The sequence below is a fragment of the Chaetomium strumarium genome (genome assembly GCF_033439665.1).
Source record: "Chaetomium strumarium strain CBS 333.67 chromosome Unknown B0T15scaffold_7, whole genome shotgun sequence".
In the NCBI taxonomy this organism is placed as follows: Eukaryota; Fungi; Ascomycota; class Sordariomycetes; order Sordariales; family Chaetomiaceae; genus Chaetomium; species Chaetomium strumarium.
Window position 1 is genome coordinate 1,090,380 of NW_026944435.1, and position 24,550 is coordinate 1,114,929.

Consider the following 24,550-nt stretch of genomic DNA (forward strand, 5'->3'; position numbering starts at 1 on the left):
CTGTTTATATCAAGATACCCTGGTTTGTCCGAAATTCCGGGTTGCCTGACTTCGGAAATTGTGCCTGTTCGCAAGTGATATCGTGGATGGCTGCATGAGATGTGGTGAACGACGCTTAGCAGCCACAAAGATTAGACGGAAAGCAAGGGTTCGGATGGAAACCTCGCTCATCAGGGGGCATTAAGAAAAAGCAAGCTTCAAACAGCCCCAGGCCAGTGGCTGGCTCGGGTTCGCTAACCGGCCAACTCCATGCTGGTGAGTTGCACCCTGGCGTATTCGGCCGACGGAGGCCAGAGCACCAAGCGGGATGCGGGGGATCGTCAAGGACAGCTGGAAGATTCGATGATACCCCGGATTTTCTGGGCAGTCATGCGGTGGCATGCATACATACGGTGTACTGTGCCGTATGCATCTAGGCTTCCGTCCGGCGAGACTGGTGGACTGGTCTGAGTCGGGACTTGACGAGGCTGTCTCGGGTTCCGGCGGCTGACTCGTCACTTGTCTTTCCCACTCCTCTCGCCTTTCGCCAGAATTTGATCCTATTCACCCACGTGTCGTGATTCGTAAGTAGGGGAAGGTGAAGAAGGGGGTCAGACTGGATGAAAGGTTGTCAAGGGGTCGTCTGCAGCACTCGATGCAGGTTCGCTGACGGCACAGGCAGGTTTCCGTCCGGGCGAGTACATACATAGGTACATGAGGTTACGTGGGGTGTACGACCCCCAAGCTTCGAGGAATACTCCGGTATGCCGATGGGAAACCGGACACGGGCTTCGGCACGGCCTGCTTTGGGTTGGCGTTCGGCGAAGGCCGGATCGCGTCTGTACGGTACTGTACAGGACCCCCAAGACATGTTTGCATGGGACAGCGAATCGGGACTTGCGGCAGAAGCCGGGAAAGTACACGGGGCTTCAACACAAATCCCCATGGCATCCGGTGTCCCGCAAGGCGGTTGCGTAGCCGGGCAAGCATTGTCGGGCATAACGTTAGTCTGTCGCCCATGCTCCTCATGACACCAGAAACAGCCCCGCGACGTGCTGTGCAGCCATGGCGTGCGTCGGCTGTCTTCCCTGTAGTGCCCGAGCACACGTTGCTCGGTTCGACATGCCACATGGAAGAATTGTAGCACTGCCGAGGGCATGATAGCCTGCCATGCGGTCCCTAACAACTGGACCAGACCAGCATATCGCAGATCGGCGTCAACCCTTCCGGAACCTCAAGTTTGGGAGCGGTTTTGGGAGCGGTTTGGCATCCTGTCGGGCGAACATGTGGTTCCACTTCTTGACCGGTCGATTTTAGCGCTGCATTTGTCATGCATTATAGTTGTGTCGGTGAGCCTCCATGTCAAGGGGGAAGGATGAGTTGTCGTGTCATTGCATCCATCCGGCGCCCGGGTGTTGGGACAGCTAAAGTGTGGTTTTTTTTTTCTCTGGGTCTGGCGGGACGGATCCGCCAACGGCAACGAAGATAGCCCCAGGCGGGAAGCGGGCCTCGATGACGCGAACCCGCTCATTCTGGATGGCTCGCAGTGCCGTGCCAAGGAAGCAATCCGTTGTTTTTATACCCTACTCCATATGGAGCTTTGACGGATGAGACGACGCTGACCGGAAAGAGGTAGCCTCCGGAGTAATAACTACTGTGGTATGGCATTCCCGTCCCCGGCTGGGCTGCCGAATAGGGCCGCATGAAGTGAAGCGCGTTGCGGTTGACATGCTTGGTTAAACCGGCCCAGGTTCTATTCGTCTCCGGTCACGGAAGAAAATAATGTCTTCGTAGCTTGATTTTGTCAGGCTTGCCCCGTTTCTCCCGTCCCTCCCGTAAGGCAGATTAATTGCCTAGGGGTTTCCGTTAAATTGACACTGTTGGGTACGATGCGAAAGCTGCAGATGCCCGATCCCTCCTAAAGATGATGATGCTCTTCAGGACCGAGGCGCATCACGTTTTTGCTCCAAGACGGCAGTCACGCCATGCGGTCTGATGACTCCCGAGCTAAGAGAGAGAGTCTTGAGTGGGACTCCCGAGTCCTGGCAGGCTGTTTCCACCCGAGCTTCCAAGTGGACTTGCGCGAAGGCAGGCGCAGCTCTCCTCCTCGTTCCTTCCTCTCGAGCACTCTGCTGCGTCTTCCGTCTCCTTCACCTCGCTCTATCTCCCGAGTCACCCCCTCTCCTCTCTGGTGTCACATCTCACTTCGCCGGCCTGCAGATACGGTCACGATATTAACACACACGGGGCAGTCTCGCAGCACGCCGGAGCGCTTCCGGGCGCTTCGTCAGGACGACATTTGGCGCTCACGCCCTCGAGCTGATGCATCTTGCACGCCCCCATTTGTCTAGCGAGTCGTTCTGCGACTGTGTTTGGCTGCGCATAGCCAGTGCGGGTAATTTTTCCGCTCCACTTAGACGCTAGCCTGGCTCAACACCATGTCGGTTGCCGCAGACCACCTGATGATGTCTTGCACATCTACAGCAGCCGTCCGTCTGTGCTGTACTGAACCGTGCCATAGCACTGGGGCCCGACGGCCTTGACTGCGTTTGCCACAGCTTGTCTGCACGCGCGCTGTAGGTCGGAGCAAGCAAGCTGCAGCAGTCAGCGTACACAGTGCTCTGGTGCTATCAACGGATCTGCGCCGTGGTCACAAAAGGCGCTAGCGCAGCCTGCCCCGACCACTCCCGTGACTCCGGCAACGAGAACCAGAAGAGTCCTCGAGAGACCCCCGGGATTGCGGGGCAAGCGGGTACGCCAGCATGTCGAGGGTCGTGGACCTCTGCGCATGCATGCAGCTTCGCTGCAATCACTTCAACTATGCAAGGCGGTGAGAGACCCAGTATCCAAACGGACGGCCCGCGGCTATTTGAAAGCAGAGCCGTTTGGTTGGTTTCGCCGCCGCTCAGCGAGGTAAGGGAACGCTAGCACAGCACTTCCAAGTTTGCGAGTCTCCAGACTCCAGTTACCAGCTTCATCAGCAGCAACGCTAGCTTCTCCAGCTCCTGCGGTTTCCATGAAATTCAGTGTGCAAGCCTGGCAAGCCGCAGCCCGGTATGTCGGGTCCTCTGTATGTCCCCGCGAAGAACCTATCAAACTGCGGCGTCCTCGAGGTTGAGGTTCGGATGAACGCAGAAGATAGAGGCTAGGAGCCGAAATCTCGAACTCACCATCCGTTCCGGCCCTCATCAGGTCGACCTTTCTTTTCGCAATGCCAACCCTGCATCCGAGCTCATGATCAGAGGGTAGATAGCTTTGACAGGCGTGCGTGTTTGGCAACCCGTCTGTCCACGTCTCAAGAGGGCCCCCGTCCAGCTCTGTTCCCGTCTTTCGCACTTTGGAATGTCTCATATATCAGTGCGGCGATCCCGTCTTCGGCTCCGCGCCCAAGCTGTCCCAGCTTTGCCGGGGGGCCTCCACTATGTACTGGACTGTACTGTAGCTGCGCGCCGACCTTCGGTGCAAGTCGCGCGTCACGGCCGAGAAATGAGTCGGCCAAAAGGCGGGGTTAGTAAGTAGGGTCTCGTTTACGGCGGCGCATACCTCGACCCGTCTCAGGTTGCTGATTCTAGAAAAAGAGTACGGATGTACTGTACCAAGCTGCACGGTTGACACTGCAGGCTTGTGCGACATCAGCCAATTGATGGCGGGATTCTACATGTAGATGGTTACTTTGCACGAAGCTGCATTCTGCGAAGCCGCGGGCCTGGACCTCCACTCCACCCCAGCCCCGGCGACACTTCGCCTGCCTCTTCCTATTGGCCAAGTTAAAAGCAGGGGTAACCCTTGCAAAGAGCATGTCTGGGCTGTCGACCCCTCGCCCCGGTGCGGCTGTAGCGAAGCCTGGGGCTCTTGGCGTACTGCCATAAAAATCCCATCGTGCCGGCTAGACTTCACCTGCCACAAGGTGGACGGGTGTAGACATCAATTCAACTAATACCTTGGGAGCCCCTCCGCCGGCCCCTTCCTAGAGCTCGACTTCGATTCTCTCCATCACCAAACGAACTTCGTGCAACACGCTCGTTTTATTTGCCCCTCCTGTTTTGTGAGGTTCCTCGTCCGTCTCGACCGGTGGAGATCGTCCCTCGTGTCCAAGCAGTTCGCACTGCCCCAACAAGCACGAGGCCCCGGAAAAAAAGAGGCAGCAAGCAGTATCTGAGGCCGCCCGAACAGAACAACAGCAGGCGACCTTGTTGTAGATCTTGAAGCTTGCAAATCTCAGGTCAGTCAGCCGTCGATGACGAACTTGGGGTCCATGATCTCGACCTCGGGACCCGCTCCCGGTGGCGATAGCCACACCAACCCGTCAGCTGCACATCGTGTTCCCCACTACAGCCGAACACTGCCAGGCCACTCATGGTTGCCATTCGAGATGCTGACCTCAAACCATTGAAACAGCCCCTCCCCAATTGCCGCCACAACCCGAGGAAAGGCCATGAGCCGGCGGCCCTGCTTCGCCTCACCCTAATAGCCAGATCGACCGGGCCGACCTGGAAAGCCGTATGTCCACACACCTGCTCCCTCTTACCTGATACCGCCGCCACAGCGGAGTTGGCGGCGGGCACCACCAACCTCATCTCACCACCACCGCGTCTCGGCAACGCAACCAGTATGCCATGTTGCCTGCAGTAGCCCTTCCCGTCCTTCCTTCTTGTCCCTCCTTTCTCCCACACTCCTCCTAAACCCGCTCTCGCTTCGTCATTCTCCCTCCTCTAACTCGCCGCTCTCCCTCGCCAGGCCCTCAGCATGGACGCGCTGCTCGAGAACGGCGGTTCGGAGCAGAGCCCTAGTCGCGCGCAGTCGGTCCTGCGGACGGCGCAGCTGCTCTACCCAGTGGTGCTGCTGCTGGCTTTCATCATCTCGGCCGGTGTGCACACCATTGTCACCTCTAGGACCGAGGAGCAGCTGGTTGTCCCCAGTGTCAGGGGTCCCGGCGGGAAGCCGTTGCCAGTCACCAAGAAAAAGAGGGAGCAGGAGGCCTCGGAAGCCGACGAGGACAACAACGGCAACGAGGGCCTCGCTTGGACCGTGTTCCTGTATCTCACGGGCACCATAATCTTGTCCTTCGTTGCCAATGGCGCTGCAGTTGTCGCTCATGCCATGCAGTCTAGCAGGAATGACGGACTCGACAATGCGTGGTGGTGCGGCGAACAGACAATTGTACGTGTTTGTCCCGCAACGTCCCAATTCTTATGTTTCCCACAACGTCAAGGAGAGGGGCTGATAGAGTACGCAAAGGTCTACATTGTCGGGTCGACATTCCTCTACCTTTACGTTCTCATTACGCTCTTTGAGTGGAGAAACAGCCCAACTATTGTCCACTTTATCGTCTGGGTCCTCGGGCTCGTGGGCGAGATGGTAATCCTCGTCACCTTGATCCTGACCATCGCCGATCGAAGATACACGACGCTCGCTCCGAAACCCGACAACGGTACGGAATTATGGGACGTGGTCGACCTCGCCATTGCAGGCGTCCGTCTTTGCCTGATCGTTTCCCTGCTATGCCTCTACGCCGCCGTTGCGAGTAGGAGGCGCCTGGAAAAGCGTCGGTTCCATGACGAGGAGGCACACCGATCCGATGCGGACGAGGCGAGCCCGTTGCTCAACGGCAACGCGGGCTACCACAGCCATGCTAATGGACATGCGACTCGCAACGTACACTACGGCAGCACAAACGGGACTGCCCGTCGCAATAGCAGCCCAGATGAACAGGACTACAAGCCCCAGGACGAGGGAACCGCGTTCTACAGACCCGACAAACTGCCACACAAGACATGGTTCGAATACTGCCGCGGATACTCGGTCTTCTTCCCTTACTTGTGGCCTAGCAAGTCGGTCAGGCTGCAGCTCGTGGTCCTCTTGTGCTTCATCCTCGTCATTCTGCAGCGGGTGGTCAATATCCTGGTGCCGGCCCAGCTCGGTGTTGTGACGGATGTCTTCGACAACAGCAAGGGCGGCGATGCAGTGTGGTTGGAGCTTGCGCTCCTGATCCTGTACAAGCTGCTCCAAGGACCGTCGGGCTTGCTCGGATCCCTCCGCTCGATCCTCTGGGTCCCAGTGTCCCAACACACATACCGGGCGCTGACGACAGCGGCTTTCGAACATGTGCACTCGCTTTCGCTCGACTTCCACCTAGGGAAGCGCACGGGCGAGGTACTTTCGGCACTCAACAAGGGCGCTTCTATCAACCAATTCCTTGAGCAGGTCACCTTCCAAGTGGTGCCGATGCTGGTCGACCTCCTGGTCGCGATCGTCTACTTCTACGTCAAGTTCGGACCCATGTACGCCCTTTTTGTCTCCATCATCACCTTCTACTACCTCTACTTGACGATCCGCATGGCCGCGACTCGGGCTGATCAGCGGCGCGACATGGTCAACGCGGACCGGGAGGAGGAGGCTGTCAAGAACGACTCGATCATGTCGTACGAGACGGTCAAATACTTCAATGCAGAGAGGAGGGAGTTTGACCGCTACGGCGACGCCATCAAGAAGTTCCAGGAAGCCGAGGCCAAGGTGACATATGGCATCAACCACATGAACATGGCGCAATCGGTCGTGTTCATGTGCGGCCTTCTGGTCGCCTTGCTCACTTGCGGCTATCAGGTGTCGCGCGGCGAAAGAAGTGTTGGTGATTTCGTCCAAATCGTGACGTACCTCAACCAGTTGCAGGGCCCTCTCAACTTCTTCGGCACCTTCTACCGGACGGTACAATCAGCTATGATCTCGGGCGAGAGATTGCTCGAGCTCTTTAAGATTCAGCCGACTGTTGTCGACAAGCCCGGTGCGGAACCGCTCCTGGAGTGCAGCGGACGCATCAAGTGGAGCAATGTCGGCTTCTCATACGACAAGCGCAGGACTGCACTGCGTGACTTGTCCTTCGAGTGCAAACCTGGCACCACGACTGCGTTTGTGGGAGAGTCCGGGGGAGGCAAATCGACCGTGTTCCGCCTCATGTTCCGGTACTATAATTGCGGGGAGGGGAGCATCGAGATTGACGGCCACGATGTTAAGGACCTAACGATCGACTCAGTGCGCCGCTTCATCGGTGTGGTCCCGCAGGATACCCTCCTATTCAACGAGAGCTTAATGTACAACCTGAAGTACGCCAACCCGAATGCCACCGATGAGGAGGTCTACGATGCCTGTCGGGCCGCTGCTATCCACGATCGCATCAAGAGCTTCCCCGATGGCTACGCCACTAAGGTGGGCGAGCGCGGACTTCGGTTGAGCGGCGGCGAGAAGCAGCGTGTCGCGATCGCACGCACCATCTTGAAGAACCCCAAAATCATCATGCTGGACGAGGCTACCTCGGCTCTCGATGGCGAGACTGAACAGAAGATCCAGTCCAAATTGATTAGCGGCAAGTTTGGTCAGGATCGAACCCTGTTGATTATTGCGTAAGTCGCTCTCTGCCCGGTCTGGTTTGTTGATTTGGAAGGCTAATCATTGGGATGTAGCCATCGATTGTCGACCATCACCCATGCCGACCAGATCATTGTCCTTCATGCCGGCACCGTGGTGGAGCGGGGCACGCACCAGGAACTTCTCGCGCTCAATGGCCGTTACGCGGCCATGTGGGAGAAGCACTGCCGCGCCGAACGCGCTGCCGAGCACGCGCGCGATGCGACCCGGAAGGCTAAGAAGCTCCTGAGTCAGGCGAACATTGCTCGGCCCGGCGAAATCTCCGACGGCTACAACAGCATGGTTTCGTCAACCATCTTGCCCACTGCTCCTCATAGCCCGACCGCCACCGCTACGGACACGCATGACTCGGCATCCATCACCTCGAGCGAGAGCAGCAGCAGTTCGTCAAATGAAGGTTCCTCGAGCGGTTCGGATGGCACCCTCCAAGACGAAGCATGTGAAGAACACCATCCTGTCGGCCATCCGGGCGGGCATCTCGATGTACCCCGCCCACCATTATACTCGTTTCCATCGGAATCGTCTGCCGGCCGCTCGATGGATATACCCAGGTTTACCTGAACCTACCTTGGCTTTAGATCTGTTCCCGGCAAAACTAATACGCCGGGGGGCGCTGGACTTGGACACGGGATAACCGACCACTTCTCCAGCAGCTCCTGTAGCTGCTGCTTTTTCTGTTACAACGTCACAAACGGCGTCACTAATTCCGGCACCAACCCAGCGAGGCAACGCCTCAACTTTAATCCCGTCGACGAAGACAAGGAGATGACTTAACAGTATCTTTACAGACGGTTATGATGATGAATCTTACGACTTGACTTCAGATCAGCTCGGACATACGAAGAGGGCACAGCACACCTAATAGTCAGAGTCGACCCAACCTTGAAATCCTCACCTCAACCACCGCTGCCTCTTCTAGATGTGTGTTTATATACCAGTCCGTTGTTATTTGTTTTTGTTTTTCGCCCGCATTGGCCCACATCGATGGTCTAGGCCACAGCCGGAGGGGGGATGGTGTTACAAGAGACTTGTTTGTTGCAGAAGAGCTGCACCTTAATGATATATGAAATGACCATGATTCCCAAGCAGCATGGGGCGGCGTTATGGTCGATATCTGGGTTCTGCGGTCAGGCTGATGGGCGGCTGGGGGTAATGGGACAGGAGTGGTTTTGATGAGTGGAAACGGGGAACTGCATAGTGCCAGTGGCAATGGCTGGCTTGGAGGGGAATCGGTACCGGTGGCAGACGGGGCTCAACAAGGAACGGACGGCTGCCTTGCCTTACTACCTTACGGGCAGTACCTTACCAACTTCTACCTAGTCTTGGAATGTTTCTGCTTGCTTGGCCGGCTTTGTGATCTCGGGTCGGGAAGGGGCAGAGATGGCAAGGCGGTATACAAAAAAAAGGAAATATGATTGATTGATATCCATCACGTTGACAACATAATTCTGTTCTGAGGGACTGGGAGAGTGTGTGCATGTCATGACTGACTGTATCTCGAGGATGTGGGTGGGTATTGTATCGTTGATGAGCATCAATCGGGATGGCACTTGAGGGATGAAAAGTATGCGTACAAGACTGGTATGTACCAGGGAGTATTGCCCTGTGAGAGGGGCAACAAGCAAGCAGGTATGCATGCACATTCGGGGTAAACACACCTTGAAAGTATACCTAAGGTACGTAAGGGTGAGGGGGCCAAAAAGGGGCGCATCAGGAGCTTTTATTACATACGTCGCACCGAGGATATGTCGGCCGTTCTCCCGCTCTTCCCCGGGGGACTCGAACCATGTCCATGCAGGATTGCCAGCTTGTCCAGGGTTATTACCGGTATCTGCGTTTCCTGGACGTTTGGCGGGGTCGGTGAAAGAAACCTGTGGCTCGCTCATGCATGTGATGGGATATGCATGCGGGTGTTATATGTGTGTGTGCACCTGTACGAGTACTTACAGTGGGGGTAAACAGTCTAGATCCATAGGACTTAACTGATCTCGTCCCCTTCCGGTGTCAAGAACGGCCGGTGGGGGCCGCGTAAGCGTAGAGGTGAACCAAGTTTCCTATCTTTCCAGGCGCATTGTTTGTGATTGTTGGTTCTGTGGTGCTTGTGGCTTGCGTGGGGGATCCAGACGGGGCATTCTTTACTGAGGTATGTAAGGTACATACTAGTAGTAGGCAACCAGACCTAGGGTTGGGTATTATATATAATATAAGTACTCAAAGAGCCCTCGCTATAGCAATTGGGTGACGTGAGGTGTACGTGCATCATTCATGTTATTAATAAAAAGCTACCTATGCAAAAGTGTTATGCGATCCAGAAGTCAGAAAGCTGTACTATAGATGAACCCCCTGTTTACTATGCATGTCGGTGAGATTGGGGGCAACCGTGAGGTTCACTGACATTGCCCTTCCTGCTTCATGCCTACCCCTCTCTGTTGTTTCTTGATCGAGACGAGGGTGTTCAGGCGGGTTGTTTGGACTGGTACCCCGAGTCCGGATGCCCTGCTGCCCTGCTGCCGGGCGGTCGTGTGGTCGGGTTCGGTGATGGCTTGTGTTATGCATACCAACCTGAACTTTGCCGATGCGATGCCCACTCGTTCCCCCCGTCAGATGAAACCCTGCTGACTCCAATGAGGCCGCAACCCCGTCTCCCCCCCCCCCGGACCGAGCCAATCCGTTTCATTACGTTCGTCTTCCCGTCGTGACCCGCAGCCTCTTCCTTATTCCGTTCCCAATAAGCGAATGTATCGTTTCCCGGCCTGTTCCCAGCGAATGAAGATGCCTCGAGGTTGAGCGACGTTCCCAACCCGGTTGGACAGTGGTAAGAACAACCGGATCACCATCTCCAAAAAACAACGCCCCGGACACCCGCGCATTACCCCCGGCTTGCCCGCCGTGTCGTGACCATGCAGTGATGCATAGAGAAGCGAGCGATATGTGTTATCCATCCCGACGGAAATCGTGCGCCCTCCTCTTTACTCGCAGACATTACAACCCCGTCTAAGCAACATATCATACAGAAGAAGAAGAAGAAAGGATGGCAGAGGTAACTTTACCGCTGGCTCTTCTTGGCCACCCCGTTGGCAGCCCCATTGGGAGTCAAGGCAGTGGACTTCGCCTTGCCGTTCGCCACCAGCGGCGCCCCGTTCGCCTCCTCGGCCTCAGACTCCTCGGGCTCACTCCGATCGTCCTTGGCAACGTTGTGGACGACGAAACGATAGGCAATTCGGATGATGAAGAACAACCAGAACAGGTTGAGAGCCTGCAGGGCGCTGAGCAGGGCCAGGGTGATGACCTGGGAGAGCAAGCACTTGTACTGCTGCGTCTCCCAGTTCAGCTCGAACGGGCCGACCGTCCTGAACTCGGTGAAGAGGCTGAAGAGGATGCGCAGGTTGAGGTAGTGGCGCAGGTAGATCCACACGCACATGAAGGTGAAGTAGTAGGGCCCGGTTAGCCAGTGGTCGAGGTAGTTCAGGGTCTTGGAGGTCTATAAGGGTGGAAGAGTTAGCGAGGCGGCGGGAGGGAGAGAGACGACAGAGGGGGCACAAACAGCAAGGAAGAAATCGCTAATGTCGTGCGTGATATACACCGCCAGGCCCATGTAGGTGAAGTGGAATCGGTAGCTCAGGCCAATCAGCGCCAGACTGACGATATGATGGCAGACGAGCTCCTTGAAGTCCTTGCGCGGCTTCTCCATTCCCAGCAACAGCACAATAGCCTGCTGGGCCCAGTACGCGGCCTGGAACAGGTAGTAGAACTTGAAAGCGGCGTCGTGGGTCATGTGCGGGAAGTTCTCGTACATGCCGCGGGTGTTGAAGTACCACACGGGCGTGCGGCTCATAACCCACACGCCCACGGGCCCCATGATGCCGAAGTATAGCGCCGTGTACATCTGCTCCATGTAGCGTGCCTGCTTGCCCCGGGACCTGAGCCCAGCCCAGCGAGCCATGGGCCGCAGGATCTCCTGCATGATAAATTCGCGCGTAAAGGACAGCACAACGGTGTAGAAGGACACAAACGCGACATCCCACAGCCCCTTGCCGTATTGCGGTCGCTCATCTGACTCTGTCTGGGGCAGCTTGTACGAGAGGAAGAGGAAGTGATGGACCGGGTTGCTTTCGGACGGGTTCATGGCGTAGAGCGAGAGGAAGACGAGCAGGATTACAAGCGGTATCACCCAGGTGTGCTTGACGGCGATATTCTTGGCGCGTCGCAGAGCTGACCGCGCCTTCCGCCGCTTCGAGAACCGCTTGGACGGTGTCGCAGGGCTAGTCATCGGCTCCTGGTATCGGATCTGCCGTCAGCGCATTGCCTCGCGCGCCCTGCCTCCCTCCTGAGGAGAGCGTACCTTTGCGATGCCATTGAGATGAGCAATCCCCGTTGCTATGGACGGCGCCCCTGTATCGCCGACCCGCAATTCCGTCCCCAGAATGCTCGACTTCCTACGCCGGCGGGTCGCGTTCGCCTCCGAGTGCAATTGGCGATCCGCTGCCGAGGTGAGCGGCGGGAAAGGCTCGGTGCCGCCCGCCATGGTGGTTTGCTATTACTTTCTCACGGAATTCTTGTCTCAGGAGGGGCGGGGTGCTGCGGTGGTGGTTTGGGATCGGAATGCGGGAGCCCGCGCGATCACAGATCCTCTGAGTACGCGCCGCGAAGTGAGCTGAGTGATCGGGGGCACCACAGACGATGCGCGGCTGGGGTGTTATCGTCGTGAAGAGCAACTGGACGGCACAAATTGCACTTTGCTGTCAGCAGCTGACCTGATCGCATGTGAAAATTTGAAAAGGAGAGGAATGATCAGCCTGTCTTGGCTTCGTTGTTGGCTGTCACTCGAGCGGCGCAACTCCAGAAAATTGACTTCGGCGCGTCGTCTCCTTCCCGCCAGTGCCGTGACTCCGTCGGACCCTAGCGGTCTGCAAATGGAAAAATGCTAACTAGATTCGGTCTAGCGTACTTACCTACCACAGTTATGCTCTGGCCCACATTAAACCCCTAATTCATCATTCACGGAAATCGGAGATCGTTTCCTTCATGCATATGCTAGACAGGATACACGTATGGTTAGCAACCGGAGGTGGTTTTCCGCCTCTCATATTCAAATACGCAGTGACGACCGGCTAGAGTACACCAAATTTGAGAACTTTTCTACCGTGTCAGATCATGGCCCTGCAGAAACGCAAGTTGATACATTCATTAGCCAGAGGCGCATCGCATCGTATATCGAAAAGCGAAGATGGACAAAAGGAAAGCATTGGGAAGGGTAAATAAGAACATGAGAGCAGCCGTTAGATAGGGGATAGAGATACGGGGAGAAAGAAGCAAGGAAATAAGAAGAGAGGAGGAAAAGAACGATGCAGGAGCTGAGCACGACCGAATACAAATTGATCGCTTTTAGCTACAGGAAGTATAACTACTATCAATGCTGAGTTAAGAATGCTTATCAAGCATCATCTTGCCATTCAGTGCCATACACATCATTGGGTTCCGCATGAAATAGTGCCCCTGAGAACACGCAGCATGTCCTCAAATTCCAACAGATTCCAGCTCATCTTCGCCTTTCAGTTCTTGTTTATCATGACAGCCATGGAAGCAAATGAAGCGATAGCACAGCTGTAGCACAGCACCACGGGAGGAAGATTATGAACACTCGGATGCTCGCTTCCGATTCCTACATCCAAACCCACACATATCAAATCAAGTACCGGAGAACACAGCATAGCATATGTGAAATAGACTTATATATGGAGCAACTAGCCTCCCCCGTTTTGTTACCCGGACTGGCTTGGAAACATCGAAGCTAATCCCACAAATGATGTTCCGCTAAGCAGAGAGGAGAGGTTATAACATAGGTATATAATGCATCAGACCGTCTGTTACCATGCCGCCATATAGCCGTAAATGCTCAACAAATTACAGAAACCCCTAAATTCAAAGAAGTAAAACTCGCAGAGTCGATCAAGGAGGCGGCGTCCTAGCAGAGCCTTGACCGGTATCCAGAGGAGGGTCGGCAGCCGAAGTCAAAGCGAGACCAGACAAAGCATGCACAACTCTGCTGCCGGCCCCGGCGGTTTGCGGTTCTTCCGAGCCTCGTCTCGTAGGAGATACCGGCGGACCTGGCAACCGCCGGCCAGGTGTCCCGGTAAGGTATTCGGACCCTTGTCTACTGGTGACTGCCGGTCGGACATGCTGCTGCTCTGGTTGGGCCGCCTCCGAATCCTCGTCCTCCAGCAGCTGAGCGAGAGCCGCACCCGGTCGTGGCGGCGCGGGAATGACCGTCACGGGGAGGCTGTCGGTGTCGGGCGTCGCGCGGAACTTCTCACGCAGGCGCTCGGCCTGCGCCGCGGCGAACTCTTCGAGGCGGCCGCGAATGTCCCACTTGCCGCCATTGCTGCTACTGTCCTTGGTGACACTTTGTCTGGCTGCTGGCGGGACGGCGCGTTCTTCATCCTCTCTGCGCGTTCCTTGGCGAGGCAGTCTCTGCATAAGAATATGCCAGCGGCTTGATGAGGCTGTTGACGTTTGAGATGGGGGAATAGCCGGCCTCGGCTGCGGCGGCGTGCCCTCCCCACCGTCGCTCGGGCTCCCGTCATTGCTAGCGTGACTCGAGTCTATGCTGTTGTTTCGAGATAACGCCACACTATTCTGGATGGGTGGTGGAGTAGTGTGCGATGTGGTTTCTGTCAGCGGATGGTATCTGACAGCGTATACAGTGCTCGCGGCGCTGGCCGTGTCGGTGCGGCTGACCGGTGTAACTGCCGGTGCTGGCCTTGCTGGCCATAACGGTGGCTGCAAGAATCGTATCCTGTCGTGGTTAGAGGACTCTGTGTTCGTCGGGTCCGCAGGCTTTGCAGCCTTCCTCGGCCTGGACCGCGACCTGTATTTCGCCCTGATGGACGTGACCGTTGGCCATCTGTTGCTCTGTGTCGTGCTCGGGCCTTCGACCTTTCGGTCTTCGACACTACTGCCCTTCTCCCCGTCGCCACCGCTTCCCTTCCTCCTCCGCCTGAGCTTGCGATCCAACGGCGTCATCTCCATCATCTCGTCCCCGTCAAACACTTCTCTTCCCAGGATCCCATCCTTCTTCTCTTCTCGCTCCAAGGCCTCGATCCTCTCTACCCACTCCCAAACGATGACGCTGGCCGCCGCCGCTCCTACCCATCTGACGTATTCGCCCCATCCCGTGAAGTCGGGTTTGCAGATATCCAAGATGAAAAAGACAATAGGTATCAGAATGGCCAACATTGATAGACCTGCTACCAGACACATGTTCTTCATTTGCGGGTGCAGAAACGCATATCGCTTCTTCGTGAGGGCGTAATAGATCACCCAAGCAGCATACAAAACGCCCAAGGTAAGAGTAAAGAGATAGTTCAAAGCAGGGACAGCGTCCTGAAAAGCTCCAGGCCGCGTTACTCCTTGCTCTGTGTACAGAAAGCTGTTGAGTGATTGAAAGATGGTGTCCAAGGTGATCAAGGCGAAAGCGACCCATTTGATGATGTTCTTCTCTCGCTGGCGTGGGAAAAGGCGGATAAGAGTCTGCGCCTGGGCAAGCCAGAGAAAGGTCTGGGATATGATACGGATGATTTTCAGCTCGTTGCCGCCCAGAACCTCCATCTGCAACCGCCTCGCATTCTGAACGCCGAAGGAATATTGCTCCTCGGCAGCATCGAAGGTAGCGGCGCTGGCGATGGTCAGAGAGATAGCGACTGTTAGAGCCGCGATTTTCTGTAGCCATGGCCGTCCGCCAATGGTTGTACCGGTCCCTCCATTCGTGAAGCCCCTTCTTCCGAGGACAACGACCCCGCCGTCGAGAAAAGACCGCGGCGTGATGAAGAGTATGATGACCAAAGTGTAGGCAACAACCGTCGTCGCGGCCAGAGCATAACATTGAGGAAACGTTGAAGCGTAGAAGGGATCCCCTAAGTCCGAAATCCATTCATCGCCGGTAGGCAACGATCCCTCGGCCGTCTCATCAATTGTCACTGACCCTCCTCCGCCGTTCGCGATGATGGCCGGAGGTGCCACCGGTGTGCATACTGGCTTGAAAGCAGCCGCTGCGGTAAGAGTGACAAGTTCTCCATTGGGCATGGAGAGGACACCCCCTACGGGAAGATTGAGCCCCCCACAACCGCGACCGACCAGAGGCGTAACGGTTGGCTGCGCTGCGGTGGTCGTCACGCCGGCGAAGAGCTGTCGTGCCTCCATGGTTGCGTGTTGACGGCGGCTTCCGCCTGAATTCCTAGCTATTGCGCAATCGCCATGGAATTCGACTCCGTCGCAATCGTGGTGACACCCGTTGCGTGGATGAGCGATGTCTGCGCAGCGTGCCGCGGCGAGTGACCGCGCAGTCGCCGGTCGCTGCTGAGTCGCCTCGGCCCGAGTTCTAAATTCCTTCTCCAAGGGATTCCTGTCGTCGTCCTGTATCCGAAAACTTCGAATTCGAAGTCGCGATCGCGAAGGCCAAGATTGTGTCGTGCGGGACGTAGAGGCTGGGCGCCCAGGAATCGAAACGGCTCGGCCTTCTTGTCAGGAACACCGCGAAAAAGGAACAATCGTATTGTACGTCGGCCTCCTGCAGATCCCGAGCGGCGTCAGGGGAGTGGTCGTTTCGCACTGCACTTTAGGTTTAAATGGGTTCTGCTGTTGTCTTTGTGCTTTTCCCTGGACTGTCTCGAAAGTGTTTTGAAATTTGACGTGACGGCGAGCTGGATTGAACACCACAGGGGGGGGAAGATGGATTATGGGGGTGTTCAAGCAAGCGAAGGACAGTGCATACGTGGTCGACACTGTCCGAGTCAACGCTACCTACATGAAAGGTGGGGTGCCGTCCCCAGATGCAAGCTCTGGGTCGCCTGGAACCGGCCGCCCCGGACTTTGATCCGCTTCGAGATTCACCACCAATAGAGGACAGCTGCAGTGACCTAGCATTCACAGTCATATGTCAGGAGTAGCAGCACAGAAACACGGAGAATCGAAGGTAACGGTCACATGAGGGTCCCTAATATCGATGCCGGTTTGAACCGCGTGCAAAATGTCAACCGAATTTCTTCTGCACGCCGATAGATGAGGCAGAAGGTGGCAATTAATTAGCGCTTTTACATCCGGACATTTCTACCTTGCGGGGAAGAATCAAGCGAGAGATCGGGTGGGTGGCTAGAGTTGGCACCCATTTCGCTGACCTTAATTCTCGCACTGTGTGGACATACAACCTGAACGCTGCGAGTCGCCGTTCAAGGAAGGAGGCGCAGCTCGTTAGGCGAGACCCGTGCATTCGTTAGTACCAGTACCTAGGTACTATCTTCAACTGCAGCTAACTTTTGGGCTTCGTACCTCATGTCATCTTCTCCGATGTGTCCATGTCCATCGCCTTTCAAATCCATAGTCAACCCAATGTTGATCGCAAAACAGTTCGCTGTGTGCTAAACCTGTTCCATAACCTCTAGACACCGCGAGACTGCTATATCGACCGTCATAGGCTTCAGAAACAGCCCGGCGAGCTCGGGTAAGATATGTCTCGGGCTTACCTGCCTACGGATAGGATGGATAGGTAAGCTATGATGCTCGGTGTGGCATGTGTCGCATCCTTCAATAGATACCAGAGTACCTATCCCTCCCGCGACCATTTCCAGATGGACTGGTGTGCAAGTGCGAACCGTGACAGATGTCACCGACGAAATAGAGTGACCCGTTCCCTCGGTTACTACACCTCTTGCCGCTTATGTATGTAGGTAACCTAAGCACAGTATGTAGTACCTATCATGCGCTCATCCCGACAAATACCGATTTTATATATAGCAGACCGACACATGCAAGCGAGTCACCTCAGCATAGGGTGTCAGCAACACCTCCAGTCCATTGGATCCAATTTGCCCACACAACGCCACGACCACAGGCTCTTGCATGCCGCGGTTCTGTACCGCATCAGGAGAGAGCCCCAAATCTGGGGATGATCTAGCCGTCTACTGTAACAGTAGGTAGGTATCTTCAAGATCCCTTCCAGAATGTTTGATGCATCAAAGAAGCACTTGCCAAGCGGCCCATTCTGCTGGTATCCAGGCTTGGCAAAGGCTTGTCTGTCTCTCCTGGGGAAGCGCCTTGGCAACGAGCGATGCCCAGCCATTGGAGCCAATCCTCTGCGGCGTGAAACCATCGGGTGGACTTGTTGCACCTGCAAGCATTGTCTTTCTCCCCAGCCGACACGACTGACGGTTCGCGAGTTGCTACTTTGTATGTAGACAGCTGTGACAGCCTTGTTGGCTCGGTATAGACTACTACCTTAGTGTGTTTCTTATTTAGGCACATCCGACGGCTTTCGCACAGTGGACTTGCGTTGTGAGTGACGGAGAATTCCGGCAGCTCCGTAGAGTACAGTACTCCGTATAGCGACTCCAATGCTGATGTCGCTGGTCAATACTTAGGTTACTGCTTAAAATGGCATGAGCACGTCCCCCTCCAGGCTGTTTCAAGTGAGTGTCGATAGTATTAGCGACGGCAACCCCCTCTGGCCAGAATAAGAACCTGGAAGCTCAACAAGATCGCCGTTGGCCGGACCTCTTTTCTTTCTTTCTCTCCCATTCTCCACCTTTTTAGCTTCACTTTGATCGTGCTCTAGCTTTCCCTTTTCCTTTCATCCCTCTTCGATTTACCTTCCCGGTTCTTGTCACTCAAACAAGAGCAATGTGCGGTTCTTTTTGACTCGGGGAAGGATAGTAGCTTTCTTACTTGATTCACCCGAACCTCACCCGAAGACAGCGAACCTCGAGCGAATGGAAACGGACCCTGTAAGACGTTGACGCCGGATGGTTCACCTGTCAAGGTACAGGGAGCCAGACGAACCCCATTCCTCTACTAAGTCCTTTGTCTTTTCTCACTGGCATCTCAATAGTGACAACGACATGGATGTTTCAAGGTACATTAATACCTTAACGTATCTTGAGTTGATAATATAGCATCCATGTGCTGACACACCGTGGCATATGGTCCTGACGGCTCTCGTCTTTCGCGGACTCGGCACTACCTAACCCGCAAAGTACATGACGGGATGTTGTTGTTCCATTGTTTTGATACCCTGAAGTATCGCCTTTTCGCGGCAAGAAGGCCATATAGGGCCGTCATGCCTCATCTGCATCTAGCAGATACCTTGGCTATGGATCATTTGAATCCATGAATCATGATAGCAACAGCGAAGCGAAGGGCGGGGCAGCCGTAGAGCCCCGCCAACCCACAAGACCAGCCCTGTAGTCAGGTCCCAATTTGGTCCCGACTAGCCTGCCGTGCCTGCGTCTGTGGATGTCCACTAAAAACTTTCGTCTTCGGGACGAATCATCCCTTCCGAGGAGGGCCAGCGACCAAGACGCCAAATGCTCGACCCAGGATTTGAGAACTGTTCTCCGCCAGTTCTAGGTCTCCATGGTCTACCGGAGGACAGTGTTCTCGACTGCAAAACTTCCATGCCCCTGACTTGGAGCAACAGCCGGGCAAAGGAAACAGGGACCGAGACACGTGCCAAGACCGCCCGTGCTGTGACAATCACAGTTTCCCCATTCCGTCGCGAACCAATGCGGTGGTGGACGCGTCCACGGCGATACGCACTGCGCCCTCAGCAAAACCCGACACCACTCCCATAGGCCATAGTTAAGACGTTTCTCATTCTGCAAAGGGGCGAGAGGGGTTAGGATAAATTAGGTAGGTATGTACACAGTAGTGTAAGTCAGACTAGTGGATCGACTTCGATGCGACCCCTGGGCAACTCTCGGACGCCAAGCCAGCTTCCATCCACTGTGCCTTGCACTATACCGAACGGGGCGAGCGTCGCCAGCCCACAGCAGCCGCGGCTGGAGAGCATCAGGGTTTCTGTCCGGCATTCCTTTCGTCCCAAAGAGGCGCATTCTGCAATCGTTCCAGTTCTTCAATGTCCCGCGTCATTGCCTGCATTACTGAAACTCCCATGCGCAAGCACCAACCACATACGATATACTCTGGAGACATTACGGGGCATCGTTCACCATGACCCGGCCGCAGTTTGTTCGCGCTGGTATGTGTTGCGTTCCCTTCATCTCGCCTGCCCCTGGCCGTAGCCAAGCTCCTTGTGGCTGGGATGGCCACGCCCCGGCTTCCTCCTTTTGTGCCCCAGTCCGTGCCGCGCGACTGTCGAACTTGTTTTCTGGCTCTGACCATTTGCCATCAGACACAATTGACCTCCAAGCGCACGAGACACCGTCCGCCCAGAAGCACCACAGGCCGACCACCGACGGGTCGCTCGCACCACACCAAGCTGAGACGCTCCGTGAGGTCGCGGCGGAGGCTGCTGAGGAATATCTCCGGAGTCCCCATCTCTCGTGGAACGCCAACGCGGACGATCCCCAGCAACACGCCCACGTCTTCGATTCCGCCGCCGGTGGCCAACATCACGGTCTTACGGACAACATGCCTGTCGGGGCCCAACAGGACGCCCTGGCAATTGCCCAGAATGGTGGCCTCTCTGGTCACGACGCTGATGAGGCGGATTTGGACGGCGATGCGGAGGTCGACATGGAAGACGACATGGACAAGATCTCCAGCTCGCCTTCAATCGAGGATGGTGGGTCAACCCTCACTCTTGCAACTCTCACTTTCAGCAAGCCGGGACCCCTCTCGCAGCCGGCAACAAGGCATGGCCCGTCGGCTTCGCCTGATGTCTGTGACACGAGGTCGTCTTCACCATACCTTGCAAGTCCTGACTACATGCCATTGAGGAGAGAGGGGCGAGAAGCGGACGGGCGCGTGGTTGAGCAGTCATCTTCCTTTCCCATTAGAAGTCGCCATCATCATCTTGACGGTGAGTCCGAAGCGAACGGCAACACCGAAGACGATGCCTCTCACGAAATTTGCAGCCTCCCAGAAAATACCGAATACGACCGCGATGGGTTCTGGGCGGGTGCGAGAGACGAACTCCTCGCGCAGGAGGACTCTAACGGCGAATGCAATTGGGCGATCATTCCAAAGGTTGACAGCGATGACGAGGCGCAGAACAGGGAGGACGGTGACGACCTGACGGTACCTTACGAGTCCGACGACGAAGATGATGATGGCGACTTCCTTGGCCTTTCTGATACCAGATTCATCGACTCCGGCTGGGGTGGCGAGTGCTTACAAGACACAGAGGACATCGACTTCGATTTCGTCTATGCCCTCCACACCTTTGTGGCGACGGTCGAAGGGCAAGCCAATGCGACAAAAGGGGACACGATGGTCTTGCTTGACGACAGCAACAGCTATTGGTGGCTAGTGCGGGTCGTAAAAGACAGCAGCATCGGTAAGTAGCCTGCCAGCAAACGTTCGAAAATGATGCCAATCGTGACTCTTCCAGGCTACCTGCCGGCGGAACACATTGAGACGCCAACGGAGCGGTTAGCCCGGCTGAACAAACACCGAAACATCGATGTAAGCAAAGAGGGGATCACGCCTGACGAGTTTGTACTGACCGCGTGTAGCTTTCCATGACGATGCTCACAGACCAGGTCGACAAGGCCCGGGACCCGAATCCTATTAGGTCGGCCATGAAGAGACGGAAGACCAAGACAGTTCAGTTCGCTGCTCCGACATATGTTGATTATTCTGAGGCCGAATATTCGACCGAGGAGGAAGACGCGGAGGCTGAGCCCTTCGCACCACAGCAGCAACAGCAAGGGCAGCAGAACCAACAGTCTCAACACTCAGTCAGCGACCTGGAGATGGAGGATGAGACAGCCAAGGTCGAACCGTTGAAGCCGAAGTCGCAGCAGAAGCAAGCCAAGGTCGATTCCAAGAGGCAAGAGGCTCGCGGCGACAACGCTTCCTCATCAACCAACAATAAGACCGTGTCCAGAGTAGTCGAGGAGGGTTCCGAGCCCAGGACATCGTCAGATGGGCCCAAGAAGACAAGAGACGGCACCGTTCGGGACTCGTTCTTCAAAGACGACACTGTCGAGACCAAGAAGATCACACTCACTCCGAACCTGCTGCGTGACGACAACGGGCCACGGACGTCGAGCGAATCGAGGGAAATGAAGCAGCGTCCTAGCCTAGACAAGCTCGAGAAAGACAACGTACTCGGTAAGGACGACAAAAAGAAGAGAAAGGAGAAGGAGAAGGATAAGAAACCGGGCGGCCTGAGGGGCTTCTTCTCCCGGAAGGATAAGAAGTCGAAAGGAGACGAGGACGACGATTCCTTTGGCAAACGGTCGATGGAAGTCGACGCGCAAGAGAAGGACATAGAGGATGACGAATTGCGCCCATCGCCAGAAAAGGGGGCTCCCCAGAGGCATCCAAGCAAGTTGCAGAAACAGCAGCCCAGGTCTGAGCCGTCGCCCACAAGGAGATCAAACAGCACCAGGGAGAACGGCGTGGATGTCAAGGCTTTCTTGTCAGAAAGCAGGGTCAATAATGTCGCCAACGTTCCCCCGACCTCGATGCGTATCGTCGAATCGAGCCCGAAGGTGTACCCCGAAGCCAATTCCCGAGATCAACCAAGAGACCGCGATGCGTCTCCTATCAAGAGTCCGCTGTCGAAGGCTTCCAATGCAGAGGCGAAGCCGGCGGCGACCACTGCCGCAAGGTCTTCTATGGAACTTGATGTCTCTGACTCGGACGAGGATGCCACAACCGAGATGGCCCAGCAGTCTCGTGTGCGCGAGGATGCCGTTCTGCCGCAAACGCGACCACGGGGCGACCCGCCGGAAGCTGGCCCACCAGCCTCAAGGAGTTTACAGCCGGCAGGCAGCACATCTGCGGTCGGCACACCACATCAACAGACGACGGAGCGCCTGTCGGAATCGCCGGTCCAGGTCTCGCCGGTCAACAACAACCCGCCAGCGCTGATGGTAGACAACTCGAGCCAGGAAGAAGACCGTGCCTCACCCCGGTCGACGCCGTCTCCGGAGCTTATCGAGCACGAGGATGCCGACACGCCTGACCACAAGACCTTGCAGACCCCGTCGACGACGAGATCCGAGTCTTGGGATGACGCCAGCCTGCGCGCCTTCTTTGACTCCAGCTCCGATATTCGGGACTTGCTCGTCGTGGTGTATGACAAGAGCAATGTTGATCCGGTTGGATCGGATCACCCGGTTGCGAATTCGCTTTTTAGGGAGCAGAATGCTAAGTTAGCTGAGATTACAACAGTAAGTTTCTGCTTCTTCCACTTCCCGCCATGGCCGCGAACGGTTGCTGATAGGGATTCGTGACAGCGACTCGATGATATGCTTGGCGACTGGCTCGCTCGTAAGCAAAGATCAAGGGGCGCCGTATGAACGGCATATCGGCGCTGTGAGCTGCTGCATATCTGAACTATGTTTTTCTTCTTAGACTGCGATGGGCACTGCGTAAAGGTCCCTTGGTGGCCTTCTTGCTCACGCGTTACGACTTGACGCACGCCTTTCCATTCTATGCGCCTTCTCATAAAGTTTGTTTTTTTTTTTCTTCTTCTTTTTTCTACCCCTTTGAGGGCTAGGCCTAGGGACGCTTCAGATGTGGACTGGGTCACGCGGGAACGCTGCTTGTGCGGCGCACGGCAGGTGGCCGACTGGGAAGGGGTTTGGTTCAGAGTGGTCCTGTAGGCGTGGGACTGGATTTCGGAGATGAAAATATGCCGAGACTGGCGTGGCGGGCAACCCATACGTTTCTTTTAGTCTTCTTGTTTGATTACCCGTCATGATGACATGATACCCTTACAACAGAAGTCGATATGCTACTTGCTACCAGTTCATTGCCTATTAGATTCTTGTTGGGCACTTCTTCGAAATTCATATGCGGCGGGAGTCACCGTATGAGCTGTACATGTGGATACTACTTACACTTGGCACTCGGATTCATTGACCTCATTAGGTTTCAGGTAGCAGCGACAAATGGGTCGAGAATGGGCACCTAACTGGCCGTCTAGGTAAAGCGGGGTATATCTACGCATTCTTACACGTGTACCTGCATGACATAGGAGTTCTCGGAGTCTTGGGCAGCCCTTTGTACAGAAGTTGGTAGGTCGGGCTAGTTATATTCCCAGTTTTTACCTTGGCTAGCGGTATGCTTTAACAGGCGGCGGCACACAAACTGGTTCTCTTCCTTCACACCACCTCAGTTCTTGACATCCAACTCAAGGAAACATCTTCATCCCAGCACTTATAGTCTACTAAAGTACTACTACTCACTGCAAGAAGACCAAAGGATAAATAACCCATTCTCTGCCATGGCTTCCCTCCTTGGTCTTACCTCGACTTATTCGAGCAACTGGTCGTACTACACGGTAAACAAGCTTGCAGCCTATTCGAATTCCTGCGGACAATGAGCAGAGTACCTGACTGACGATTGCTCGTTCATCCTTATCTAGATCCCCGCGGCATGGGCTCTGTGCATGCTTCCAAACACTTACGCCGCCATGCTGGCGGGCAAGAACTTTGACAATGCCAAGTCAGCTGCCCAGTTCCATACCTTACATCCATGGGTTACTGTTTTATGACTCCCAATCAATCCACTCTCATAACTGACATCACCCACGCAACAACAGCCCCCGCAAGATCGAAGAGAAGTGTGCCAAGGATAAGTCTCTGGACAAGGTGGTATGTTCTTTTTGTTTTAATAAAACACAAACCTCACCGAGAGTGTCTGAGATACATAACTACCTTACCTTGACCTTGACTGAGCGTATCGATACTGACGATCATCATGGGGACAACAAAAGACACTCCGGCGCATCTCCCGCGCCAGAGCGGCGACGGCTAACGGATATGAAACCCTCGGGCTGTACGCGGCCGCCGTCGTGGCGGGCAATGCCGCGCGGGTGCCGGGCGAGCAGATGACGCGGCTGACGCTGGCCTACCTCGCGTCGCGGGCCGTGTACAACTACGTGTACGTCGTGCTGCAGGACAATGCCCGGATGGCGCCGGTCAGGTCGCTGGTGTGGGTGTCAGGCATCGGCATCATCATGTCGATGTTTGTGATGGCTGGGCAGGCGTTAAGTTAAGTTTAAATCACGGTTTTTTGAACCTCAGGGGAATGCAATGCAATGGGAATAGAATGGAAAGGGGGTAGCAGGTACTACTACTACTTAGGTCGGGTTTCGTCATTTCATGGTCCCAAAGAACAGAGCCGGGACCGTTTGCAATTAGATCCCGTATGATGTGGTTGCTGCCTTGCACGGCTGTAT

The 24,550-nt window shown here is 55.5% G+C and overlaps 5 protein-coding genes across 5 annotated transcripts; 3 read left to right on the top strand and 2 right to left on the bottom strand.

Moving 5' to 3' along the window:
• Nucleotides 1-4,571: 4,571 nt before the first annotated feature.
• B0T15DRAFT_298110 (uncharacterized protein) lies at nucleotides 4,572-8,187 on the top strand. Its single transcript, XM_062863785.1, has 3 exons — nucleotides 4,572-5,139; nucleotides 5,218-7,376; nucleotides 7,437-8,187. The coding sequence occupies exons 1-3, from the start codon at nucleotides 4,726-4,728 to the stop codon at nucleotides 7,960-7,962; spliced, it is 3,099 nt and encodes a 1,032-aa protein (XP_062718027.1). The 5' UTR covers nucleotides 4,572-4,725; the 3' UTR covers nucleotides 7,963-8,187.
• A 1,869-nt stretch (nucleotides 8,188-10,056) lies between these two features.
• Nucleotides 10,057-12,258, bottom strand: B0T15DRAFT_542406 (TLC domain-containing protein). Its single transcript, XM_062869918.1, has 3 exons — nucleotides 11,744-12,258; nucleotides 10,946-11,677; nucleotides 10,057-10,882 (listed from the first exon to the last, which is right to left on the bottom strand). Exons 1-3 carry the CDS (start codon nucleotides 11,924-11,926, stop codon nucleotides 10,448-10,450), a joined length of 1,350 nt encoding a protein of 449 aa, XP_062718028.1. The 5' UTR covers nucleotides 11,927-12,258; the 3' UTR covers nucleotides 10,057-10,447.
• A 1,015-nt stretch (nucleotides 12,259-13,273) lies between these two features.
• Nucleotides 13,274-15,810, bottom strand: B0T15DRAFT_298196 (PalH/RIM21-domain-containing protein). The gene has a single exon (XM_062863786.1). The coding sequence runs from the start codon at nucleotides 15,598-15,600 to the stop codon at nucleotides 13,351-13,353; it is 2,250 nt and encodes a 749-aa protein (XP_062718029.1). The 5' UTR covers nucleotides 15,601-15,810; the 3' UTR covers nucleotides 13,274-13,350.
• Nucleotides 15,811-19,401: 3,591 nt separating this feature from the next.
• On the top strand, nucleotides 19,402-22,664 carry B0T15DRAFT_496722 (uncharacterized protein; the record flags this gene model as incomplete). Its single annotated transcript, XM_062867201.1, has 5 exons — nucleotides 19,402-19,429; nucleotides 19,583-20,689; nucleotides 20,744-20,817; nucleotides 20,868-22,535; nucleotides 22,602-22,664. The coding sequence occupies 5 exons, from the start codon at nucleotides 19,402-19,404 to the stop codon at nucleotides 22,662-22,664; spliced, it is 2,940 nt and encodes a 979-aa protein (XP_062718030.1).
• Nucleotides 22,665-23,330: 666 nt separating this feature from the next.
• Nucleotides 23,331-24,533, top strand: B0T15DRAFT_298216 (uncharacterized protein). The gene is made up of 4 exons (XM_062863787.1): nucleotides 23,331-23,650; nucleotides 23,735-23,814; nucleotides 23,912-23,963; nucleotides 24,086-24,533. The coding sequence occupies exons 1-4, from the start codon at nucleotides 23,594-23,596 to the stop codon at nucleotides 24,365-24,367; spliced, it is 471 nt and encodes a 156-aa protein (XP_062718031.1). The 5' UTR covers nucleotides 23,331-23,593; the 3' UTR covers nucleotides 24,368-24,533.
• Nucleotides 24,534-24,550: the final 17 nt, after the last annotated feature.